Source organism: Scheffersomyces spartinae, assembly GCF_019049425.1.
Source record: "Scheffersomyces spartinae strain ARV_011 chromosome Unknown scaffold_8, whole genome shotgun sequence".
In the NCBI taxonomy this organism is placed as follows: domain Eukaryota; kingdom Fungi; phylum Ascomycota; class Pichiomycetes; order Serinales; family Debaryomycetaceae; genus Lizanozyma; species Lizanozyma spartinae.
Window position 1 is genome coordinate 382,311 of NW_025065055.1, and position 18,012 is coordinate 400,322.

The 18,012-nt window shown below is 37.0% G+C and overlaps 9 protein-coding genes and 3 non-coding genes across 12 annotated transcripts; 7 read left to right on the forward strand and 5 right to left on the reverse strand.

Moving 5' to 3' along the window:
• Nucleotides 1–3: 3 nt before the first annotated feature.
• Nucleotides 4–95, reverse strand: KQ657_004941. The gene has a single exon. It is a non-coding gene; the product is annotated as a tRNA-Lys (tRNA).
• Nucleotides 96–1,954: 1,859 nt separating this feature from the next.
• On the forward strand, nt 1,955–2,046 carry KQ657_004942. The gene has a single exon. It is a non-coding gene; the product is annotated as a tRNA-Lys (tRNA).
• Nucleotides 2,047–2,166: 120 nt separating this feature from the next.
• SMC6 (DNA repair protein) lies at nt 2,167–5,613 on the reverse strand (the record flags this gene model as incomplete). The annotated part of the gene is made up of 2 exons (XM_043195599.1): nt 2,167–5,475; nt 5,551–5,613. 2 exons carry the CDS (start codon nt 5,611–5,613, stop codon nt 2,167–2,169), a joined length of 3,372 nt encoding a protein of 1,123 aa, XP_043049772.1.
• A 688-nt stretch (nt 5,614–6,301) lies between these two features.
• On the forward strand, nt 6,302–7,174 carry SPS20 (Sps20p; the record flags this gene model as incomplete). The annotated part of the gene is made up of 1 exon (XM_043195600.1): nt 6,302–7,174. One exon carries the CDS (start codon nt 6,302–6,304, stop codon nt 7,172–7,174), a length of 873 nt encoding a protein of 290 aa, XP_043049773.1.
• Nucleotides 7,175–7,405: 231 nt separating this feature from the next.
• Nucleotides 7,406–10,300, forward strand: KQ657_004945 (uncharacterized protein; the record flags this gene model as incomplete). Its single annotated transcript, XM_043195601.1, has 1 exon — nt 7,406–10,300. The coding sequence occupies one exon, from the start codon at nt 7,406–7,408 to the stop codon at nt 10,298–10,300; it is 2,895 nt and encodes a 964-aa protein (XP_043049774.1).
• Nucleotides 10,301–10,546: 246 nt separating this feature from the next.
• On the forward strand, nt 10,547–12,367 carry KQ657_004946 (bifunctional triglyceride lipase/lysophosphatidylethanolamine acyltransferase; the record flags this gene model as incomplete). The annotated part of the gene is made up of 1 exon (XM_043195602.1): nt 10,547–12,367. One exon carries the CDS (start codon nt 10,547–10,549, stop codon nt 12,365–12,367), a length of 1,821 nt encoding a protein of 606 aa, XP_043049775.1.
• A 6-nt stretch (nt 12,368–12,373) lies between these two features.
• Nucleotides 12,374–13,192, reverse strand: KQ657_004947 (Elongator subunit; the record flags this gene model as incomplete). Its single annotated transcript, XM_043195603.1, has 1 exon — nt 12,374–13,192. The coding sequence occupies one exon, from the start codon at nt 13,190–13,192 to the stop codon at nt 12,374–12,376; it is 819 nt and encodes a 272-aa protein (XP_043049776.1).
• A 556-nt stretch (nt 13,193–13,748) lies between these two features.
• On the forward strand, nt 13,749–14,900 carry GNT1 (glucose N-acetyltransferase; the record flags this gene model as incomplete). The annotated part of the gene is made up of 1 exon (XM_043195604.1): nt 13,749–14,900. The coding sequence occupies one exon, from the start codon at nt 13,749–13,751 to the stop codon at nt 14,898–14,900; it is 1,152 nt and encodes a 383-aa protein (XP_043049777.1).
• A 305-nt stretch (nt 14,901–15,205) lies between these two features.
• KQ657_004949 (uncharacterized protein) lies at nt 15,206–16,042 on the forward strand (the record flags this gene model as incomplete). Its single annotated transcript, XM_043195605.1, has 1 exon — nt 15,206–16,042. The coding sequence occupies one exon, from the start codon at nt 15,206–15,208 to the stop codon at nt 16,040–16,042; it is 837 nt and encodes a 278-aa protein (XP_043049778.1).
• A 246-nt stretch (nt 16,043–16,288) lies between these two features.
• RHO3 (Rho family GTPase) lies at nt 16,289–17,052 on the forward strand (the record flags this gene model as incomplete). Its single annotated transcript, XM_043195606.1, has 2 exons — nt 16,289–16,319; nt 16,421–17,052. The coding sequence occupies 2 exons, from the start codon at nt 16,289–16,291 to the stop codon at nt 17,050–17,052; spliced, it is 663 nt and encodes a 220-aa protein (XP_043049779.1).
• Nucleotides 17,053–17,192: 140 nt separating this feature from the next.
• Nucleotides 17,193–17,609, reverse strand: KQ657_004951 (uncharacterized protein; the record flags this gene model as incomplete). Its single annotated transcript, XM_043195607.1, has 1 exon — nt 17,193–17,609. The coding sequence occupies one exon, from the start codon at nt 17,607–17,609 to the stop codon at nt 17,193–17,195; it is 417 nt and encodes a 138-aa protein (XP_043049780.1).
• Nucleotides 17,610–17,723: 114 nt separating this feature from the next.
• KQ657_004952 lies at nt 17,724–17,796 on the reverse strand. Its single transcript has one exon. It is a non-coding gene; the product is annotated as a tRNA-Thr (tRNA).
• Nucleotides 17,797–18,012: the final 216 nt, after the last annotated feature.

An 18,012-nucleotide genomic window follows, 5' to 3' on the forward strand; every position in this document is an offset into this window, starting at 1 on the left:
TTAAGCCCGACGCGGGGGTCGAACCCGCAACCTTTTGATCGCTTCTCTTGTACAAGACTAAGAGTCAAACGCTCTACCGATTGAGCTAGCCAGGCTTGCTCGTTGCTGAAAAAATGCCGAAGTTTTTTATGAGCACAATTGATTGTATGATCTACTTTTGGTGTGCGGGTCTTGAACTGTAAGGAGTATCAAACTTATCATTAGAACTAAAACCGGAATTGGCTTGAGAATTCTGATATTAGTTAAGAATTCTAGTGTGATTATATCTTTGCATTAATGCTTCAGTTTTAAAGCATTTTAATAGTGGCTTTCATAGATATATTGAATTAATGGTATCAACTATTCTTTTTTGAATTATTGAAGCATTATGCACAAATGAAAGACTTACAAACAGATTAAATGCGGACTTGCCAATCTGCTAGAAGTTTTGCACTAATATCCTCAAAGTCAGGTATCATCAAGTAATTCAATTCGATTGCACGCATACCAGCTCCTAAAAACACAGAAGGAGTTTAAGGACTATATTTGTCTTTGAACGGCTTGTGCGTGCTTATACCTTGTCGTTCTAGATTTATATATGGGGGTAAAGCACCTGGCCATACTGGAGTGTCCTTATATATATATTATTATAACTAATACAAAGAGTATATGTGAATATCTATTTATATAGTAAATATATAAAAAATAAAGGATATTTCAGCAATTAGTGAAGTTTTATTTTGTTTAATCTTAATATTTGCCATTCTTCATTTAATTCAAAGTCAGATAAACCGTAGATACCGTTAGAATAAGCACTAACAACGAAAGGTAAAATAGAAGATATTTCTAAATCAAAAGGTAAGAAAAAGATAGCAACTAAAATGAAAGCTACACTGAAACCATTATATTTTATATTAATATCTATATTTAATACCTCGCATAGTCCGAATGATAAATTATCTGATGATAAATTAAATTTATTATTTAAATTTATAGTATTTATAGATGGAGATGGTTACATTAGAGTAACTAAAAAATCTAAGCTAAATAAGAATAAAATATTAATAGATTACATTTATATCTCATTAGTTATAAATTTAACTGAAAATGAATTAGATTTATTGAATTATTATAAATCAGAATTAAATATAGGAAATGTATACTGTATAACACCTAATAAAGGAAGTAAGCTAGCAATATTAGAAATAAATAAATCTGATCTTAAAAATCTATTATTACCTTTATTAAATAAATTTGATATACATTTTTTAACTGTAACTAGACAAAAATATTTACTAATGAAGTATATATTAGAGAATAATATAGTATTTTATAAAGATATAATTAATAATGATAAAATCAATAATTATACTGAAAATAATATTATTAAATATGATTTTGATAAAATATATTATTTTAATTATTGATTAGTTGGATTTACAATGGCAGAAGGTTCATTTTGTAGTAAAAATAATAAAAGTAAAGATATGTGTTTTCAATTAAAACAAGAGTATAATTTTAATTTATTGAATAGTATAAAAAAACATTAAATTTAAATTAATGTATAACTATTAATAAAATAAATATATACAATTAAGTGTATCTTCTGTAAAAGATATACAAAAGATTATTATATTTTTTGATCATTATATTAGGTTATAAATTTATACAATATAATTAAGATTATGAGATTTACACAGACTCAGTATAACGTGGAGATCATTCAAATCAATTACTCTCAATGTGAATCATTGGCCAATACTGAAGATTATCGTTCTGTTCCCAAAAATAAAGTTTATTATCATTTCAAGGGTAAGAATACTGATCCTTATGTTACATGGAAGTTGATCAATTCAACATCTCACCGTGGACGTGATAATTTTACCGAGCCTTTGGAGCCAATTTATCAAAGTTTATGTTTATTATCATGAAGTAGTACTCCTATAAAATTTTAGCTTTTTTCTACAACGAGCAAGCCTGGCTAGCTCAATCGGTAGAGCGTTTGACTCTTAGTCTTGTACAAGAGAAGCGATCAAAAGGTTGCGGGTTCGACCCCCGCGTCGGGCTTAATCCGAACATCGTTCACCACTTTATTTTTTTTTGAATCTACAGTTACAATACTTGTTACAGATTCCTTCTAATGCTACAGTATGGATAAGCTCTATCTTCTATGTATTTCCCTATTAGTTAGTGTCTAGGAGGCTGTAATCTATGGATCTTAACCCCGAGTGCCTGCCAGTCCAAGTCCATATTTGTAGTATCTTGTGGAGTAATGAAAATGGTTTGTGATTTAGGAAGATTTTGTAATTCTTGTACTAACATTTTTATACCCACAGTCCGGTTAACACTATCCATGAAGACATCAAATTCGTCCAATGCACGAACTCTGGATTCCATAATGTGCCAAAGTGACAGTAGAAATGCAATTTGAACAAAAGACTTTTCACCACCAGAAAGTGAATCAACTGTTCTCTTATCTTGTTCATTTCTTGTTTGAACATGAAGCACTAATGATTGACTATCAAGATTCATATGTAATCTTCCATGCATCCCTCTGTAAGAAAGAGATTGCTCAAAGGCTTGGTTCATTGAACTATTATTGTTCCTTATGGTAAGATATAAAAACTCTTTTCTCATCTCCATTTGATCTCTAAACAGTTCATAAGAGCGCATCACTTCATTATTCTGTTCTGTAGCATCCTGTAATTTCTGCTTGGCCACAGTAAATTCTTGTTGTACATCTTCTAATGATCTCCCAATACCACGTTCCATTTCTTCCACTTGTGCTTGAGCTTCTTTGTACTCTTGAGTGATACTTTCCTTTGTATCATGCTCCCAATCTATATGGATATCTTCCCGAGGACATAATTCTTGTGCCTTTTCAAGGTGTGGAAGCATGGTTTGCTGCATATCATCTCGTTTCTTAGCAATGGTTTCTAATGCTTCCTGTTCTCGTATGATTTGGGCATCTAACTGTGCCTTCAAATTCCTATACTCATCTTGTTGGGACTCACATTCTTGAATAGACTTCTCTAATGTCCTATGCTTCTTTTTAACTATTTGAACTTTCTCCTGCTGTTCCTTCTCTTTCTGTTTCAACTCCTGAAGGGTTTCATGGTCTTCTCTAATCTCATCCTTAAGTGAATCCAAAATTCTCATGAGATTGCTGATACTGATTCCACGATTTTCAATCTCAACTTTGTTTCTTTCAATTAAAGCCGTATCACCTTCTTTACGCATCTCCTGTTCTAATTGAGTTCGACGTCTTCTAAGCTTACTTTCTTCGACTCCAAGCTTTGCTTGAGTCCTTCTGATGTGTTTCACTTGATTAAGAATATCTCTCTCGCCACTATTCAACTCTTCAAGCTTTCGTCTTTGCAGAGAAAGCGATTGACGTATTTCATTGACATCAGCTTCTGAGACACCACCAGAAAACATTGCTGGACCTCGCTTGTAAAATACTGGATCATTATTGTAAGAAGCACCTTTTTTAGTGGCTCTCACACCACTATTCTCGTCATGGAGTTTCAAACTAGCGAAAACACCAGGCAAAGATGCAAATTCCTTTAGCTGGGATTCTGAGGATGCCAAAAGAGTCAGTTCAATGGAATTTGTATCAATCAATGTATATTTAGCAACAACGTTATCGAAAGTCAAAGCATCTAAAATACTTTTACCCACATTTACTTGACCCTTGCTATAATCAAACTCCTCATACTTCCGAACTATAATATTGGCCATGTTATGGACATCTGTATGTTTCTTTAATATCCCAGACAAGATATTTCTATCGTGTTCATCCACAACAACAAAAGATGCAAGTGATTTCTGAAGAATTGAGTTCAACATCTTCTTCCAACTGGAAAAGTGAGGCTTTATGGAAATATGTACTCCCAAGGGTCCGACAGGACTACGATGGAATTGAGAACTCTTAGCAGAAATATCTCGAATAATTTCCGTCATACTCTTACCCCAGGGACCATATTTATTACTTGTGGCAGTAGAAACATTATCAAGTTCACGTTCCATCTGCTCAATTCTTCTTGAAATCTCACTTTTCTGTTCATCGTATTCTGAATCATTGACTTTGTTTTCCAATGACTCCAACACAGTACTTTGGGAAACTCTTTCAGCCTCATTATCCTTAAGAAGTTCTTTAATTTTGTCGATCTCTTCTTTAAGATGATGTTTCCCTTGACTATTAGCTTGATCTAGTCTGGTCATTTCATCATCAATTTCCTTCTCAAGCTTTTGGATTCTAGTTTTCTCTTCTTTGATTTTGCCTTCAGCATCTTTATATTCATCTCTCTTTTGTAGAACAGCAGATCTCTTTTTACTTCTAGCCCCAACAATTTCTCGTAATTGGGTTTCTACTTGCTCCAATTGTCGTTGCATGTCTTCAGATTCTTTTATAATTGCTTCCTTCTTCGTTTCCAGCTCTGGAAGCTTTTCATTAATCTTGGACTTTTCCTCTTCAAACTCATCTATGGCCTTCCGCTTCTCATCATGATTTTCTTTGTAAGTTGTAAGTCGTTTCTCTATACTGAATACATTAAACCAATAGATTTTAGCTTTAATCGTTTCCATACGCTTTCGAAGATCTCTTTGTCTGTCATACAACTCATAAGTATGTTTTGAAGTATTGTACAATTCTGTTGCTTTGAGGACATACTCTTTTGATTTTGTCATTGAAGTCTCCACATTCTTTATATGAGAAGCCGTTAATTCAAGATTGTTTATTATATCCTCCAAAAGAGCTCCCTTCATATAAAACTTGAATTTATTACCATCTGATTGGGTTAAAAATTCCCTTGCGGTGTCTTGAGAGAGAAAAGCTAGTGGATTGTTAACTGTGATGTGGAATTTTGTTAAGATCAGATCCAAGTCTTTCTTCTTATCAGTAATAACTCTCCCAGATTCTGATTTTATGGAATAAGTTGCAGATTTTTCTCTTCTAAGCGTTCTTTCAACCAGAATTCGATCCCCATATATTTCATGCTTATAAGCAGCTGGACCCTCATTTTTCAACACTATGGTGATTTGAGCTGTATTCCTCCCATACTTAATTAAATTGTTAATAGAACTTGCGCGGGATGTCAGTGATGCCTTTGCACCTAACCCCACTAAAAGACCTGTTAATATGGCACTTTTACCTGAACCATTGGATCCGATGATTATATTTATTCGAGGTCCGAGATTCAATTCGAAGTTATCATGACACATAAAATTACGTAAGATAATCTTCTCTATAATCCCAGCTGTAGCCGAGTTTTCTTCTACGTCTAATTCATCATCTAAATCATCTGTACTCAGACCTTCAAGCTCTTCTACATCCAGATCGACCTCCAGGCCCAGGCCCAGGGCCAGACTCAGGTCCAGATCCAGATGACTTACGTCGTCCTCCTGCAATGAACCATTATTGGTACGAGTCCTCTGAGTCAAATATGACCGTCGAGATCTCTTAAATCTTTGTCTTAAATCTTCAGCTACCGAAAGCTAAATAGATTAGTTAGTAACAACACAACACAACACAACACAATACAATTCAATGTAGGCTAGAAGTACACATACAATTTGATCATCCTTTAGAGGTCGTTTCACTCTCACTATATCTTCAGATTCTTCTTGTGACATGACGGCATTGGTGATTTTAGTAAGTGCTGTGTGTGGGTGGAAAGATGCGTCTTCATTTACTATAAACATACAAACACAGATCAGGTCCATGTCACGTGATAAATATATATAGGTCCGGGTAACCATATTCAAACTAAAGAAAGACTAATATAGTATAGGATGAACTAATATAGTATAGGATGAACCAATATTTGTATTTGGACACTGAACCAAATAGTTTAGAGTTCATATAGGTTTCATCGTTCATTATATTGAAATAATGTAGTGAATATCCGGTAAAGTTCCACCACTAATGATTTTCTATTGTTGAGATACACAACAGATTAACAGATTTAACTATCTAATGGTTCAGTCACAATTGAATAAACGAATTTCACTAGCGAACGTTCTGGTTGCTTGTCGGTAACAAATACATATATTTTTTAACCGTGGTAGACTTAAGACGTTGTGTCCCTCGTCCCCCCACCAAGATCTAGAGATGAAAAATTGGAGTGCACATAATGCGGTAAGCATAGTTGTCTTAGTCCTTCCTCGGCCTTCCCCCGCATTTCAGGTTTGGCATGTGGATGGCCGTATATAAGAAAATGAATTCCTATATATTCATTCCAATAAGAAGAGTACCATAAGTACTCAATAAAAAGGGCTTATTTATTCAATAAGATTATCATCACATACACACTAACACAGTATGGGAAACACATTAGATCAAAAGTACGTGGAAGCATGTGCTTGGAAACCCGATATCTTTAAAGGAAAGGTTGCCTTCATCACTGGTGGTGCTGGTACCATTTGTCGTGTTCAAACAGAAGCTCTTGTATTGTTGGGAGCAGACGCTGTTATTTTAGGTAGAAACCAAAAGAAAACCGAAGATGCTGCTGCAGAGATTCAAAAATTGAGACCTGGTGCTCGTGTCATTGGTATAGGTAATGTTGATGTTCGTGAAGTTCAAAGTATTGCAAAAGCTGTAGAGGTAACTGTTAAGGAATTAGGAAGAATTGATTTCGTCATTGCTGGTGCTGCAGGTAACTTTTTATCTGATTTCAACCATTTATCAAGTAATGCTTTCAAGTCTGTTGTTAGTATTGATTTGTTAGGATCTTTTAACACTGTAAAGGCTTGTTTCAATGAATTAAAGAAATCTAAAGGTGCAATTCTCTTTGTTTCTGCAACATTACACTACTATGGTGTCCCATTCCAATCTCATGTTGGAGCTGCTAAGGCTGGTGTGGATGCTCTTTCCAATGCTTTGGCTGTGGAATTTGGTCCTTCCGGTATAAGAACCAATTGTATTGCTCCTGGTGCCATTGCTAACACAGAAGGTATGGAAAGATTATCACCACCTGGTGAAACCTCTCTTGACAAACGGGTCCCATTACAAAGATTAGGTACTACTCAAGATATTGCTGATGCCACTGTCTTTTTGTTTTCTCCAGCTGCTTCTTATATTACCGGTACAGTTCAAGTTGTTGATGGTGCTCTCTGGCAAGTGGGTTCTCCAATGGGTAATCTTTATCCTGGTGTTATGATTTCCCAAAACGAAGACAATGTCAGCAAGTTGTAGATTAGGAAGATAGTTTTTATTGAATATCAACTACATACTTAGAAAACGACCATACAGTAGATAACCAGTACGGTATATACTATACCATCGAGTACCGTATACGATTAAACTGACGTAACTAGTCACGTGACATATCATTCCCCTTTCGCAAACATTGTGCCTCGTTTGAATGGTTGAATAGTAAATATAGGATCACTACTTCACAATAACCATAATCCGTGTTCTGCTAACATGAGTGATCATATAGAGAGACACAGGTCCCTGAGATGGGCCAACGCCAATGCTCCTTCATATCAATGGGGTGATAGTGAAGATGAAGATGATGGGTACGAATACGAGAATGAGCTTGATGGAGAAACGAGCACTAGTAATATGCCTCCTCCCCTCCCTGATTTAAAGACATTAAAGCTTTCCCTGGACGTTTCAGAGGCTCTAGAGGTTAATAATGTCGCTAAATCAAATGATGGAAGTGTTGATAATAGGTCACAACCAAGTACAAGCCAAGTGCCCTTGGGTAGTACATCCAAATTGGTCCTTTCTATTGATAATATGCGTGCCAATGGTGATGACGATGATGACGACGACGATGACGACGACGATGATCACGACGTAAACGAAGTTGATAATAATAATATATACAACCATCTGCATAGTAAGGAGCACATCAATCATGATGACGATGGAGAAGATGGGTTTGAAGATTCCAAGAATAGATTGGAGAAAGCAATGACTCCTACAAGAGTAGAAGGAAAAACAGAAGATATATGTTTACCTTCATTACCGCCAATTACCACAACTACTTTAAACAACAAAGTGTCGCAATTATACTACCCTCCTTCAAGAGATGGGTTCGCTACCGAACAACCATATACACCTACCTCGGAAGCAAGCTTTACGTCCGATGCCGACTCCATTCAGTACGAACCTAAAACATTGAATGTAAAGAACCTGCAACATGAAGATGAAATATCCACTATCTATGATATTCATGAAGAAGGCTTGAACCACGCTCCCACAGTCCGTGATTCAGCATCTTTAAATCATTTGTCACAGCCGAAACAGTCACAAACCAGTAGTACTTTTGGAAGTCAACAACAAGACCAACAACGAGTATTCGTACCAGCAGTTCATTCAGATCCTCCCAAATTAGAATTGAACATAGATAGTTGGCAGAAAAGTGACGACAATGATGACTCAAGTGATGACGATTGGGGCTACAACGGAAATAACTCTGATGACTTACCAGAGGTTGAAGATGTTGTCAAAGAATCCGTTGCCCTTGTGGTAGATCATCAAGATTCACTTGATAGGACTCGAACACCAGAATTAGTGTCAACAAATCTGCCTGCGCCATATTCTTGGGATCAGAGTGCTGACAATCATAGTTCTAAAGACAGTATCACATTCCACAATCCCGAAACTTTGGATATGAGGGTATCACCTTCGAATACCGGAAATATTCCAGATGTTCATTGCAATCAAGAGCAAGATACACAGACTCGGGGATTGAACATTGTTAAGTCTTCCAAGCCTGAAAATCAATCAACCACTAAAGTTGCTGCAACTGATGATCTTCAAGATTTAATTAAGGAAGTCACTGAGGCTTCATATAATGATAGCAGACATTCCAATAATGAAATTCATCCAGTACATTATGGAAAATCTGCTGACCGGCAATTTAGTCTCAGGAGTAGTTCATCGATCAGAAAACCTCCTCCTGATCTTTTCGAAGCTGAAGGCTTGACAGAAAACAGTAGTACTCCAAGTTTGTCTTCCCCAAATAATAGATTGGTTTCTGGAGACTATTCAAACATAGCGGATGCTGTGGACTCTTATATGAGCGATGGACCTGACAGCTCATCTCGTATACGGAGTCAAACCATTCAGGAAGATGAAGCTGAGCAAACTGATGATAATGTTACTGTTACAGATGGATACTCTTTTGAAGAAAATAGTGAATCGATTATGCCCTCAAACCCCACTCATCGCGTACCAAATGTGTCTATTGCGAATCCCGAAGGTAAAGATGACGATTATGATATTACTAGTTTTACACCACCTTCTATACCAGGCATTGGTAGTGGAGGTGGTAAATCACCTCAACTTTCAACTTCAGGAGAAGAGAGACCTCTGGTTTCTAGAATGTCAACCATGAGTAATAATACGTTTCATTTCGGAGAATGGGAACCCAATACTAACAACTTTAGAGATGCATTTATCGGTCATAATGATAGGGACTCTGTGTTACCTACCAACCAGAACATTTCAGAACAATATCAAAATTTTACTAATGGCAATACTCGACCAGAGGATAATGAAAGCATAACTTCCATCCCTGAGACAGTAGATGCAAGACTACCAAGTATTCATGAAGACATCGATAACTCTACTACGCACAATTGGTCTCAAAGAGACCTCACTTCAACAATGACACGTGATTCTATTTTATCTGATAAACCATACATTTCACCTACATTCAAGGAAGAAAAACTTACCCCATTACCCTCTGAGGATGCCGTTAACCTTGCCAAACCAACTTCAAAGGATTTACCTCAGAAATACACCAGTTTACTTGGAGCTGTGGATGAGAGTACCAAATCATCTATCAGTGCATCATCGCCTCAGAATGAAAATGCTACTCTTTCACATAAGAGATCCCAATCTCATGGAAGTATCACCACAACAGCTACGTCTGTGTCGCGGGTCACATCTAGTGGTGGTGGAGGGACTAATACAATAACTACTCTAGTGACTAATAGTGATTTTAAACCCAAGGCATATCCTGTGTTCAACTGGAAAGAAATAATGGCTTATAAAGATCCAGAGATGAGAATTATCAAGTTAAATGAGGCCCTTTTGTTAGAGTCACAGTATGATTCCGGCTTGCAGGCTTGGTTGAACCAATCTCTTCATCAACAAGATGAGACTTCGACTATTCAGATAGGGAAGATTGCAAGCTCGGCTTATCAAAGTGCAGCTCATAGTGATATTAGAAGACACCAATCCTTAAGGAGTAAGGTAAGTTCTGTCAAGGACAGAATGGAGAATTCTGGCCACCAAGCATCGAGTTTTGGGAAACGATTCTTTAATAGAGGTAAGAAATTGGTTAACTCCACTACCAAATAATCAAAGTATATAGAACCATAAATTCGGAGCATTACATAAGGATACTTTAATCATTACATAACCAATAATACTTTACCCCAGACTTTGACATATTCACATGTAAGTCGTGCGTTAACCAAACAAACACTATAATAAATCCAATGGGCTGCACTTACTAAATGGGACTAACAGGTTTCATCCCTTCTTATCAAGATGGGCATTCTAAAACGGTATGTACTACCTATAGTGGCCTTAGCCGTGAACTACATGCCGACATCGATATGGGCCCTTGTTGAGTTTATAATAGATATCTTTTTCTTTTGGGTTAAAAGTATGGTGTTTTTATATAGAAAGAGTGACCCACTCAAGGAGCTCTCCAAGGAGTTAAGAAGAGCCGAGAACTATGAACAATGGAAGTCAATAACTGAGCAAATAGATCTGCTTACGGGAGTGGAATTATGGAGACAAAATTTCCTTTCCAAACATTATGATTTTGTTTTAGTCAATGAAAGAATCCGATTACTAGAAGGAGCTCGAGAAGCAGGTAATCAAAGCTTGATAATGCTGCTTCTTCGATCTGGACTTATACGGAATTTCGGGGGTATTGCACAGAAACGATTATATACCAAAGCTTATGCTGGTACCAAGTTCATGATTGAAGAGTATGTCACTGAAGTATTGAACTGTTTGAACTATTTGAATGAGACTAATGATGAGTATATAATGAATAGTAGACAACTCAAACTTGATTTCTTTCATGATACAAGACAATCGTTTGGGTCTACGGCCTTAGTGCTTCAAGGAGGGTCCTTATTTGGCTTATGTCATATTGGAGTAGTCAAGGGCCTTTACTTTGAAGGGTTGCTTCCTCGGATCATCAGTGGTAGTGCAGTGGGTGCAGCTGTGGCTTCATTGGTATGTACTTTAAAAGATGATGATTTAATCGAAGTACTTACCAATGTTACCAATGTCATGAAGGGTATTGATCAACTTAATCATGATGTGGATGAACGATTTGGTAATGTGATTGAGAATGTGGTTCGTAAAGGTTACTCTCAGGATATTTTGATCTTTTTGAAGTTTGTTCGTGATACCATAGGAGACTTGACATTTGAAGAAGCTTATTTAAAAACAGAAAAGATTTTAAACATAGTGGTACATCCAACACATCAATCAGTTCCAAATCTATTAAATTATATCACTGCTCCTAACGTCATAATTTGGACAGCCATCTATGCCTCGATTGGGACTGGCGTACTCAGTGACAATGTTCAGTTATACGTCAAGAACTTCGATAATGAAGTGGTTCGAAAGTCTCCAGATATTGAAGTGTTGTACATGAAACCCCAAGATGTCAAGTATCAACGAACCTACTTTTCAGAGACCAAGCACAAGAAGAATGCAGCTGATGGTGGTGGAGGTGAAGGCAGTGGTGATGATGGAGTGGAAGTTGTATTCACTAATGCCCAATATCTCAACCAAGAAGGTTCACCCTATACTAGAATGACAGAAGTATTTAATGTGAACCATTTCATTATAAGTTTGGCCAGACCTTACCTAGCACCATTGCTAAGCAATTTGAGACATGATGATGCTTATCGTCTACCTAAACTGTTGGCAAAACTGTCAAAACTCAGCAGCATGTCCCATGGAAATCTTGCCAATTATGCCAAAGCTGCAAATCTGTCTGCTACCACAAATGGAAATACCCCATTAGTAATTCCTACAGCTGGTTTATTCACCCATTTCTTCCGTCGAATGAGGTTCCTAGTAGGGATGGAGATCACTCATAGGTTGAATGTCATGAATAAGTTGGGGTTGTTAACTGACATCATCAAACGTCTTTGTATTGATGAACGCCCCACTATCCAGCATGGAATTAGAGAAATAACCATAGTACCTGAACTTGGGTACCTTATTAAGGACTTTTCCCGTGTTTTTGATGTACACAAGTCCATTGAAAACATACCTTATTGGATCTTGGTTGGTGAAAAGTCTGTATGGCCCTTATTTCCTTTATTATACACTAGATGTGCCATTGAATTTGCTCTAGACGATTTATACAACATGCACAGAAAGAAGTCTTAACTTAACTTAACGCAAGTATAGTTTAACGTTACCATCACGATTGATATGGTACAAATAATCCCTTGAGGCCACATTTAGAGTACGGGGTTCAATTACATTGGGGCCTCGTGATATGCAAAGTGTCCCGGTAAGATCGTTTGCTCTTCCTGTGGCCAACGGTTGACAATAAATGTTGATGTTTGAACGATGGTATAGCTTAGAGATAAAATCCGATACTTTAAACACTGGATCACTGGAATCGGTCAAGGAAAAGTCAATCAATGTTCTGTCGGTGGATAAAAGTACGAATGTACGACTAGAAAGCTTGCACAATCTGTCTAGTTGAACCAAGAGTTCGTTAGGACTAATGTCTGTGGTTGTGAGTAAGATTTCCGGGTATTCAACAAATATAACAGGCGTGGACTTGATACCCCCAATAACATTATCAAACATACTAGTTAAATGCTTATTAGTAGCAGCAGTAGTAGTACCAGAGGGTATATGTTTGGTGAACAAATCAGTAAACAAATCAACATATTGAAAGTCTTTTATAGTTGCCAAATCGACTCCATTTCTTTTACATAATTTTTTATAGAAGTCACCAACATGCTTAAAAGATATAAATAAAGTAGGAGATTTGATACGTCTTTTGGATAACTCAGAATTGATGTGATTTGCACTTCCTTGAAGACTATTCTCTATCAATGTAGCCACGAGCCAAGCAGCTGAGGTTCCCGGTGATTCAGAGATGATCCCAACTATTGAGCTATCTTCGTCTGAGGTTTCGGGAATGATACTGTGGTCATTGAAGAATACCAACTGTTGTTGTTGGCGGCCGGATGACATAATGAAAGGAGCAATAAGTAAATATGTGAGGGTATAAGGAGGTATATAAGGAAGTATATAAGGAAGTATATAAGGAAGTATGAAGAATTCAATGCTCATCTTCAAACCAAATCACGTGATATACTATCACGTGATAATGAAATTTAATATCAAGGATTCGTATTTAGTAGTAATAAGCAAGAACTTCGATATATTTAGGTTCTTCTTATTTGATTTATAACATGTGTTTTGGAATTAGATAACTTAGCCTAACTTTGTTATGCTCTTGTGCATACGGTAATATTTGTAGTCTATCTACTTAACCTCTAAGAAAATAATTGTTACCCGGACGTTTCACACAAAATCGCTTGTTACTTATTTGTTAAGAGGTTGTTGTTTCACATTTGATTGCTGCAAATCTCCATTAGATTAAGGTTTGCTGCAAATATCGAGAGTGTTAGTTATCACGATGAATCGAAGGTTGTGGAGGTTTTATATTAGCTGCAATTGGGAATATATAGTTGCACTTTTCATAGGAGTGTATTTCATAGTGTTTCGATTTGTCTTGGATGGGGAGATGAGCACCAATGGGTCTTCAATTCGAACAGTTCCACAAGACTTGGTTGATCAGTGGGGGTCTCAGCAATATCAATTCAAGAAGCTTGCATATGTTCTGAGCGGAGTAGACATAGAGTCTTTCAATTTGGCAGTGGTCAATCTAATGAGTATTCAAAAGTCTTCCTCCGATGGTGCCGTGTCAAACTATGTTATAGTGGTCGATGAGTCCTTACGTCAAAAGGATGCCAGACAATATATCCAGCTTAGGAAACTAGCCAGTGATCATGGTATTCGTATTAAGAGTATTATGGGAACCTCCAAGGCAGAAGTTGAGTTCCATGTGTTTGGCTTAACTGAATACGATCGGGTGGTTTATCTCGACCCGCGTTCACTAATACTACCCAAACAAAAAAAGATCAATGCCAACACTGAAACCTTGAGTAGCTATACCATTGACAACTCAAACGTAGATGAATTATTTGGTATACCACCTGCTGTGAACTTTAGTGCTTCTGTTGCCTATAGAAATGTGCAATTAGATCATGTGAAAACTGAGCATTATTTTATACAATCTGTGGAACAACTACCTCCGTTAGTGTGGCATCGTGAGAAACAGCACTATAATAACCCGGAATCACTTTTCAATACTGAATTGATGGTGATAACTCCAAGCAAACTATTCTTTAATGCCTTAAAGAAACAATACACCCGTATGGTTCACAAGCCATGGTATACATTGGGAGATCACAGTATAGAGGTAACTTCGAGCGAAGTCATTAATGCTGTTGTGCTTAAAATGCCGTTAAATGTTATAGCATTGCCTCACAAAACATACGGGTTACTTTCCAATGAGTTCAGGTCTACAATACATACATGCTACAGTGAAGATGGTGGTGATGATTGGGACGCAATTGAAGCAATTGAAACTGCTAGAGTGGTCCATTATGCAGATGACCCAATCCCACCTCCATGGCAGCAACCAGTATTAATTGATTCCCATGAGCCATACAATTCCTTGCTTTTGTACTGCTTTGATGCCTCCTTTGACATTGACAGGTTCACCATACAGTACCCAACACCAAACTCTAGACCAATGCTCACTAGAGACTGTGACAGTGTGCGTATATGGAACTGGTTAAGAACACAATGGACCAAAATGGCAACCCTATAATTAATATTTGAAGAAGGGGTGGTTGCACATCCGAACACCACCGCCCTTGGTTAGAAAAAACCAAAACAAGAAGACGGGGCTATACGCAGGATTTCCTTAAATAAAACTCGAATCAACAGAAATTTTAGCGAAGACCTCTCAAAGATCAGTTGAGCCTCGTTGAATCAAAAACCCATCAACGTCGACGTCTACATTCGCTTTATTTAAATCATTGATTTAATTCTGACTGAACTATTTTTGTGCTGTTTAACTGCTTCATTTTGATCAACTGTTGACTTACTTACTTTCATACTCTTGCTATCGTCATGTCTACAACGGGCATGCCACTGGCAACGGGAATGCCCACAATCACTGGTCCTAGTGAAGCCTTCACCACACCATCAGTCACGGTTCCACCGAATTTCAACAACCCCTATATCATTAAACAACACAGTCCCACCGGTACTGTGTTTATAGCTATGGGAAGCATTGTAGGGTTTATATTGTTGATGTTTATCTTGTATCATCTTATCAAATCGGTGCTTGCTTCTCGGATGACCAAGAGATCTATTTCCAAGAACTTTGAAAAATACAACTCCAACAATAGCTCGTTTGGACTAACGCAAAGTACTACCAATTCATCCGTTGCCAAGTTACCGCTTTTAGTGAGTCAATCATCAAGAACTACGTTGAATGCATTCATGCTGCCTATGGGAGGTGGAGGAGGTGGTAGTCAAGCTGGAGGAGGAGGCTCAACTGTTGGAGGAGATAATTCTACTATTTATCAATCTGAATATCAAGGTGCAACCAGTAAACATGATTTAACCAAAATGTTTATTTCACCTACTGCTGAAGTCATGTATCATAAGAGAACCAAATCTTCCCAATATGGTAATCCATTAGGAGGAGGGTCTGTTTCATCAATTTTTGGTGGATCTACTACAAACTTGGGGAATCCACCTATTGCTACAAGCAGACATTCTACGTTTGTACCTTCATTGTACATCAATAATGATGTTAACAACAGCGACTATTCGTTGGCCAATACTAGCATTCCTCCTCCTTCTGATAACAACTCACCGCAGACTAGACAACAACCAGGTCGCAGTCAACGTAAGACTGTGCCTTCGATGTTCTTAGAAGATTTGATTGACGAGCAATAGATATATATATATATATATATATATAATAGTACATACTGTAAGTACATATGGTACATACATATTATCCATACTATAACTACGTCTACTCAATCATATTCTTATCATAAGCAATGTAAGCATATATCCTGTACACATGGCATCACCAAAAGTTCCAGCGATACTTTGAAAAACCCAAACTACCGTCTGTTTTACATTAAGCCTACGCAATAACACCACTGAGAAGACCTGTTAGTGTTTTGAAACGAGATGCCTCTTTGCAGTAGTGGACCAAAATTAAGTATGTATAAGAACGGAACCAGGTGAACATCATTTAAACGTTATGATAAATCAACAGTTATGTGCATGTTATATGTTATATCAGTATTGCTAACAAATTAGTCCAACGTAAGATCGTCATCCTCGGTGACGGTGCATGTGGTAAGACATCATTGTTGAATGTCTTCACAAGGGGTTACTTCCCTCAAGTGTACGAACCCACAGTGTTTGAAAACTATGTACACGATATTTTCATTGATCAACAACAAGTACAGTTGTCTCTATGGGATACGGCGGGACAGGAAGAATTCGATAGATTAAGATCATTATCCTACTCAGACACCCATTGTATCATGCTATGTTTTTCTATTGACTCTCCCGATTCTCTTGAAAATGTTCAAACCAAATGGGTAGGTGAAATCGCTGATCATTGCGAAGGGGTTAAACTAGTATTGGTGGCCTTAAAGTGCGACTTGAGAAATGATGAAGATGAAGAGATCACCACGGTTACCAATGGAGAAGATGAATCATTTAATCCTTATTCACAAAACAGTAATGCTCGTAAGTTGATTTCTTATAATGAAGGGTTGAACGTAGCCAAAAAAATTGGTGCTTTAAGGTATTTGGAATGTTCAGCAAAGAAGAATAGAGGTGTTAATGAAGCTTTTTCAGAAGCTGCCAGATGTGCTCTTAATGCTAGACCAAAAGGTGCTAACGATAATGAGCCAGAAAAGAAAGGTTGTATCATTGTATAACCTCAACTTTTTTCATTACCATTGATTAATTGGTTTTCCACTCGTTAAGTAAATCTTGTGTACTTTAGTTTGTTTAATATAGCATATATCTATGATTGTGTATGTACATGTATGCATATACGAATAAACGTATGTATATATTAACTGCGTATCTTCCAAACATCTTCACAACTACCACTCTTTCTTATTTTATCAAGACGTTTCATATAAAAATCATGTACCTTGAACTTCCTCTCCAAGTCTCGTTCACTCATATCGTCGATGCTCTTGGGTAACTCCGAGTACATTCCATTGCCCAATGCAAACCAAAACTTCTCTCTTTGGTCCTCACAAGTGGTATACGTTCCATATCTATAATAGTTCTTGATTTGGCCTCCAATAGCAAAACATGCCAAAAGTTCATCAAATGCCGTCATGACTGTTAATTGTTGGGGGAGTCCTATCTTGTTCTCAAGTGCAACTACTTGTTCCGCTCGTTTACGTTTCTCTTCCTTAGATCCTGAATCATCTTCAAATAACGATGCAAGTGCTTTCAACTCATCCTCTTCTTTAGACATGGTGCAGACAATAAATATACAGTATGAAGTAATAAAAAATAATGATAGTTATTGATGTCCCGATATTCATATTAGTTTTTCACTTTTATACTTTCATGGGTTATGAAAAAAAAATGCCTTCACTCAGATTCGAACTGAGGATCTCCTCATTACTAGTGAGGTGCCTTACCAACTTGGCCATAAAGGCTGGTTTATGGCTTTTTTTGGTATACGTGTAGTATGTAACAAATAGAATATTACAAAAATGAAGTTTGAGCTGCCAAAGTTTTACTTCGTTTTCAAATAGTTATAACATAGATTTAACAGAAAGTAAAATATTGGCACATATGTGATAGCAATATTGGTTTTAAGTTTAACCTTTATCCCTAAGCCTATAAGTCTATCATTGGGTAATATCTCGGCA